General features: G+C 34.2%; 1 protein-coding gene across 1 annotated transcript in view; it reads right to left on the bottom strand.

The window, feature by feature from the left end:
* Positions 1-1600: 1600 nt before the first annotated feature.
* The window catches only part of EPS15 (epidermal growth factor receptor pathway substrate 15), a 23945-nt gene continuing 17620 nt past the window's right edge, over positions 1601-7925 (bottom strand). Inside the window, exons 12-13 of the mRNA XM_019474164.1 lie at positions 5411-5589; positions 1601-3508 (exon numbers count right to left, since the gene is read on the bottom strand). Coding sequence (XP_019329709.1) covers positions 3362-3508; positions 5411-5589 — 326 coding nt within the window. The 3' untranslated portion in view covers positions 1601-3361. The remainder of the gene's footprint in view (positions 3509-5410; positions 5590-7925) is intronic.

Genomic DNA, 7925 nt, shown 5'->3' on the forward strand with positions numbered 1-7925 from the left:
TAAAAACATTATCATCTAAAAATACCATTCCATCAGTATTGCAAAAACATGAGGTTGCACATCCATGCACACAATCACTTTGAAGATTCAGGCTAAAGCATGACTAAAACATTCCAATAGTAAAGTTATAATTTTGCTAAATACTCAAATTCTGAAAGTCAATTTAAATTTAAGTAGCTAAATGAAACTGTTGAGAAGTTAGTGGGGAAACAACAGTAGGCAACGTGATTCTGACAGCTGGATGCTATTTCTGTGAAGAGGTGACATACAGCGGGTGCATCAGGTGGCAAAGGACGGCAAGGAAGTCCACGTGAACCAAAGAAACCGGTAAGCCCAATACCGAGGTCTAACACAACAGTTTTTAAGTATTAAGTAGAAGGGTCAGTATTCTTTGTCACATCAAGTCTCGTGGCTTAAAGTCCACTGTGCTGAAGCAGACAGCTTTCTAGAGAACTCCACTTAAAGTCAACCCGGTACGTCAGTTCCTTCATTAAGCACCTTTATTGCCATTTTATTCTTCGTCAATACTTCACAGTGATGTAACAGACTTAACATTAATTCCCAGTACATTCTTCCAATACATTTTCTAGTGAAGTTGCTTCAGATAACTTGCATCAGAAAGGTAACTGTCAAGTGGCCAATTCATCTGCTAGACCTTAGATAATCTCTTCAATCTTTTGAGTGCAATGATAGTCTGCGAATGCAATAGAAACTTTTACATGACAGCATAGGAAGTTAGAGAAAGACAGTGAAAAGAGGATATCAAATATTGAAATATTTGACGATATCAAATTATTCAAGATGATTAGCAACCATCTTCAGTTTCATGATAAAGAGTTAAATGGACTGCATACAATTTGGAGGGGAGAGAGGGTTGAAAGCAGCATAATCAGAGGCAAAGTGTGCCCAAGATGGAAACTTGACAGGGGACTTAAAAGGGGAAAAAAAATGGACAGCCTGCAGAAGGTTTCAAATAGCTTCAAGAATGTGTGTGAACTTGATAAAGTTAACGAAGATATTACATTGCCTAATCCAACCGATGTCTCATTAAAAGAAAATAGGCAAAGAGATTTGGGTCCACTTAGATGAGTATATGAAAACCTAGCACTGCTGTAACAAAAGGATCAAAAGACACATGTAAATGGTTGCTAAACTCCTAAACCTCTGACCAAGCAGTCTATACCTTGACATAAGGGAGACATTATGCTGACAGACATATTTAGAAGAATCATATATGCTGGGTCAAACTAAAGATCTCTGAAGCCCTGGATGTTGACAGCAGCCAGTAGAGGATGCTTACATATCTTCACAGATACATCTTAAGTATCTAAACATTTGGGCTCTGCAACCCTTGTGCAGGCAAAAATCCTTGGGCAAGAGTCGCCCGAATTTTCTTTGAAGCTGCCACAACTCCTAATGAAGCAAGTGACAGCTGGGATTAGCGTGCACTTCAGCTAACCTCAAGATTCAGGCAACTTTTTTCTCTGCAAATTAACCCACTCCCGTCAGACTACAATTGGAACACTTCATATTGTTTGCATTACATTTACATGTTGGTTTACAGCTCACAGCACCCTTTTGAAAACACAGGCAAACAGTTCACACTTATGTACTTAAACTTTATTTCTTCATAATTACAGGCTATTGTTATAATTTTTAAACAAAAGGGAAGTCTATAAATAGAGGCTAATCCCACCTGAACAAGATTAAAAAAAAAAAACAAACAGTTAAAACTTCATAAAGTAATGCCATTTAGCTCACAGCAGTGGTTTGTTGGTAGTCTGAGTAAAATTATAGTATTATAGTCAGAGTCAGTAACATGAAATGTAACATCAAATGACTCAAAACTTTAAATTCCGTAAAGGAAAGCAGGAATATATATATAATATATACATATAATATTGTGTTGGTCCACTGAGTATACATTTTTAACAAAAGATAAGAAACTATGTAATCCAGTTAAGCATATGATTTGCAAGATTAGTGTACACTCATTACAAAGATGTATAGATAAGTTAACTATTTAATACTTGCAAAATTAAGTTTTTTTTTTTGAGCAGGTGTTTAATTACTCATTTCCCAGTGCAAAAGAAAAACCATCCCAGTCAGGTTACCCATTTTTCCTGAAAAATTGAAAACTACCCTCAAAATCGTGCAACAGCAGCACTGATAGGTAATGGGAAGAGCTTAAATATACTGAAGCATGGCTGAGTTCTCCTCCTTTCCCCCCCAGTGCTGTGTTGAAACACTTCAATTTCTTCAACAGAAATACCACAGGTTAAAAGTGCAAGAAAAAAACCCCAATCTCTCGATGTTTATGCTGCTGCCATCCATTTTTCTTAGATAGGGCAAAAGATTATTCTTTTTGGAATTATTTTAATGAAACTGATTCTCCAGAATAGAGTTCTTTCAAAATGAACAATAAGTTATTTTCATTAAGTTATTTTCATTAACATTCTATCAATCCTACTCTGACTCAGTGACCATAAAGAAATAATTCAGTTTAAGGTGCAACTATCAGTTGGTATTCAATAAATTACATTTATAGAAAACAACTGTGGTTAAAAAAATAAAAATCAGACTACCTGTTTTTTCTTTCTATTCTCAATCCTATTTCAAATTGAACTTCTTAACTTGCCAGTTCAGCTGCATATTTCACAGGCAAAAGTGGCTCAAATAGCAGTGGGGTCTCATAATTTGACAGTCATCTTGGCCAACAGCAAATGCACATAAATCTTCAACTTAATTGCTTTATAAAACAAGATAACGGGTCTGTCTTAAAACCTATGACCATGCAAGAAAAGGCATTAAAGGTTTCAGAAAAAGACACACTCTTTCTGACTTCAGACTCCATGAAGATTGTTATTTCAAATCCAAATGTAGAATCTTCAACGAAGAGAAAAATCTAAATGCATACATATAAAATAAAGCACTCCACAACTCTGGCATTACTAAAATCTCTTTAGAAGGATAAAAGGTTTCAAATGACTAACTGCTTGATGGGAGACAGTCAGCCATGACAGAATAATTGCTATGTTCACTTTATGCTCAATTACCAACTGCTGACAGATTACAGTCAAACTACAGTCTCACTATCTGCATTTTAAACTGATTTGTTTACAGCTGGGAAAAGTACTTTGTTCTCCTGAAAACTTGAGAGAAATTGAATGTTAAACTTCACAATTATTCAAACAATAACCAAAGGGATTGAATTTAGCAGAAACATTCACATCACTTTCAGAAATTTAAAACCTTTCATAGTTTCTTGTATATATGTATTTTCTGATTAACATTTAAATAGGTTAGGTATTCAGGAAAAGGGACAAAACAGTTGACATAAGACAAAATCTTATTCTAAACTTCATGCTTCTGATATTTCAGATTTACTGAGTGCAATAGCCAGTTCCAAGTCTTCTTGCTCTTGCTGTTTTAGTCTTGCCAATCTTTCTTTCTCTTCTCTCTCACTTTCCCTCTTAGCCCATTCAATCATATCTTCCTCAGTAGAATACTGCATTTTTAAAAAACAAAACAAACCAGATTAATAATATAATGGTAACTAATACTTTCCGAGTCCTTGGTTTAAGGGACAATTACACTCTTACAAAATGTTGTATATATTCTAGTCTTCAAATATTACTTGTTTTTTAATTTTAATACACTTAAGATTAGCTTAGTCTGAGGTTTAACTATTAAGAACTGCACTGAAGCCATCCAATTGATGTATTTTTATGAAATATGCCATGTTTCAAAATTCAGTATTAAGTTTCAAAAACATTACTGAGCAGAAAGTACTATAATTTAAATTCAAACTATTTTGGATAAAAACCAGTCTATATAAGAAAAATTTTAATAAACCAGGAGAACATTTTGCAAAACACACCCCTATCCACACTGTGGAACATCCTGATTTACCCTACTTTCATTAGGGATGATTTTTCCAGGTGACAATGACTGCAAAAGTTAGCTGTAAAATGACTGTTTTTAATTGTGCAGATGAAAAATACTTCTGCCAAGAAGCAGCAAAATAATAAGGTAACTGTACAGTTAGAAGCTTAGTAGTAATATAGAGAAAGGTCAGTGTGATACAAGAGAAAAAAAAAAAGAACAGGTTCTTTCCATGTATGTTGATGTGAACAGAACGTGAACTAAGTTTCTGTGGTACAATGATTATAAATCAGAGACAGTTAAGGGTATTATCTTAAATAAAATACAAAAGATTATGCTAAAGTTTGTTTCTAGTCAGCATGCAGAAAAGCTAAGAGGTAGGTGAAGCCCATGTCTTCATGAATGTCCCAATATTAAGTCTGAAAGGGTTCTCATAATATCTCTCTCCAGCTAGTTTCTGCTTTGAGCTGCTTCTTTGGGAAATAAATGTAGAAAAGCTTGAGTTTTCTCCATAGTTCACTTAGTATTTTCAGTAATTGCAGCTGGAAAAGAATATTTTTTCCTTCATAAAGATAATGAACATTTTTGTTTTCTCCTCAGCATTTCACACTCTCTCCTCCAAACTGGCTTCTCGGTCCCTCTAACTAGTAACAGTAATCAGTAACAGCAATTCAGAAATTATCATGCTACAAGACACATCAACCAGTGCAAGTCAAATTCAGAAATTCATGCTACAAGACACATCAACCAGTGCAAGTCAATTTTGAGAGCCTGTCGATCCTCAATTTACTTCAATCAAGCACATAGTTTATTAGGCCTGAAAATAAAAAAAAGCAGTATGATCAAGATACTGTAAATGCGAATTGCATTTAACAGGTATCAAGCTTGAAAGTAAGATGATGCCTTTCAAAACTCCTATTTGCAAAAGCTCAAGAAAAAAAAATATATACAGGCGTGCACAAACCTTTAGATTTGCTTCTACTGCTTGGACACCATGACTTCTATGAAATGGATTCTTGTTATAAAGAGACACTTACTACCTTTTACTTCATTGTACATAAGTCTGGAATTTACTAGCCATTCAAAACTCACCAAATTGTATTTCATTAACATATACCGTTATGAGGCTGTTTATCAATATTTCAGTACATTGAAATTATGACCAAACAGTTCAGTGACAGCTAAATTAAAACCACATCTTATGTTTCATTTTTATAATTGGATAGTGAACAGTGTGCTTGTTATAGATATGTAATTTAAATCTGCCGCATGCTCTGATAAAATGGATAATCCCTAGAACACAGACATTTTAAAAGTCCTATTTTCTAAAAGCTAGGAGGCCTCCATGAAAAAACTCATAAAACAGCCTCAGCTGTAAACTAAATGTAAATACTGTTTTAACTAGAAGCGATATCCCTTTTGTACATGGGACATGTTTTGATATTTTAAATTAGACTGAAGACTTCAGTGTGAACAATTCAAAGCTGTCATTATACTGAAACAAATGTAAAAAGTGTTTACTCACAGTACTGAAGTTTGCAAAATTGTTGGGGTCAGCCTCTTTACTGATGCTGGTGGGAGCAAATGGATCACAGAATAGATCTGCTTCTTGTTCTTTGGGAATGTCTGGGGTGGGGAAAGGCTGAAATGGATCGCTCGGTTTAAAGGAATCTGAAGAGTCTATTTGATTGATAGGTCTTTTCCCTTAGATTAAAATGAATTTAAAAGGAATTTAAGATAGCAGGTAATAACATGCCAAAAATAGTAAAAAAAAAAAAACAAAAACCAAAACCAAATTCAAAAGCTACTTAGAATGCAACCTCTTCTAGTAAACTAGTGGAGTTGCAATGACTTCAGAGGAAGGGTTGCCAATTTAAAAAAATGAGGGTATGGTCCCTAGTTTCTTAAAGGGTAATCAGGTAAAAAGGAACACATGTATGTTAATGATTCAAGAACACAGTTATGTACTAATTAACTATTTTGGGAAGAGAGTTTCTAACAGTTTTGAGTCCCTATTCTATCAGCCCAGTAATTTTTTCTTCTGCTTATCAACTGTCCATGATCATTCCAGCAAGGCTCTTTTATTATTTATTTGGATCAAGTTCACACAATTTCATTCAGAGACCAGAAATATATATTTGTAAGTCTTCAAAACACCATGTCCTCTCACTATGCTAACACCTGGAATTTCTGTAGTTTATAAACTGACAGAATGAAGGAGTATGGTAACAAGCAATCACAGGCTTAACTATTTTGTTAATCCTTGCCTAAGTAGCTGCAGATACAACAGAATCAGGCACAAGTCCTCACTTATCTTGCTCTTTTTCCAGCTTAACCCCAGTCAGCTTTCAAAACCTTTGAGGACATTAACCCAAATACTTCCAAGAACAGTTGAGCTGAATTTCATCCCACCATTCTCTCCGTATGTCACTGCTAACAGAAAAGGTTTCATTGCAGTTTCTTGAATTCGATTAATGGGTTCTGCAAGTGGTTCAACACTTACAATAGTCGTATTTTAAAATGTGCTTCTGTTGCCATTTTAAACTGCAGAATCGAACCAAAGTGCTTATTATTTTGCATATCACTGTTGCAAGTTAGTCTAAAAATTCTTTCATAGACCAAAAGAGATTCTAATTTGGCAATGATTTAGAGAATAACCCCTCGGGAATATATGATTTATTTAGACACTTTGCAGATAACCTTGCCATGATAGCTCTTGCTCACTGATGATGTTCTATTACTGGCAAACGACGCATGTCTATGTCTTGAATAACGTGGGAGAAGCAGCTTCAAATAACATTTAGGGAATTTTATTTCTACATGGGAAGGATTAATAAGTATAAGAATATGAAGTATACAATCTTCAAATCTGCCCAAGAAATCATGAAATGTGGGTGCTTATCAGTATCTAGAAAGGCAACGGATTTCAGAGGCAAGCAAACAGCCCTTCTGCACACTTTCCAGTAGCGTGACGAATTAAGAGAAAGATTTTGGGGAATTTCTTTGAAAAAAAACATTCCCTTGTTTTGAGTCAGACCAAGAGAAGAATTAAAAACAAATACACTTAAGTATCTCCATTTTTTATTTCCATTAGGAAAATAATTTATTAGGAATGGTTATCAAGATAACCACAGTATCATTTTTAATATGTGCAAATCAAAACAGGCTTTTTTTCTAGTCATCTATTGATAAGGATGCTGTTGTTCCACCACTAGAAACTTGCATTCTAAAAGAGGATCTGTACACCACCTTGTAGCCACTCCCACACAATGAAGTCAGAAATCCTTTTTTTTTTTATTTTAAATAAGGACAACCATAAGAGGAAACACTATCAAACATTTGAATTATCATCACTTGTTATGTCAGCTGTTTTAATGTTATTTGCAATGAAACTGATTACTTGCAAGGCATGAGCATGAACCAGATCTCACATCAACATTAGAAATTAAACAGCTGAGTTTAAACTTCAGTATTAATAATCCTACATTTACTGTGTTCCCCTTCTTTTGAGAAAAGGGATTAATACATATTTAAGTTTCATGCTACACAATTTTCCGAAACACCTTAAGATTGATCCATATAGCGCAATAGTGGAAAAAATGATGCAGTAGTTTTTAAAGAAAATGAAACAAAGGACAGAAACTTAAAAAGGGACTATTAGTAATACATTTTCCAATCTATGCAAAAAAAAAAAAAAAAAGAGAGCGTGGGGGGTCTTTTTCATCACTTGTTATGTCAGCTGTTTTAATGTTATTTGCAATGAAACTGATTACTTGCAAGGCATGAGCATGAACCAGATCTCACATCAACATTAGAAATTAAACAGCTGAGTTTAAACTTCAGTATTAATAATCCTACATTTACTGTGTTCCCCTTCTTTTGAGAAAAGGGATTAATACATATTTAAGTTTCATGCTACACAATTTTCCGAAACAACCTTAAGATGATCCATATAGCGCAATAGTGGAAAAAATGATGCAGTAGTTTTTAAAGAAAATGAAACAAAGAGAAACTTAAAAAGGGACTATTAGTAATACTAC

Source organism: Aptenodytes forsteri, unplaced genomic scaffold (genome assembly GCF_000699145.1).
Source record: "Aptenodytes forsteri isolate BGI_AS27 unplaced genomic scaffold, ASM69914v1 Scaffold119, whole genome shotgun sequence".
Taxonomy (NCBI): domain Eukaryota; kingdom Metazoa; phylum Chordata; class Aves; order Sphenisciformes; family Spheniscidae; genus Aptenodytes; species Aptenodytes forsteri.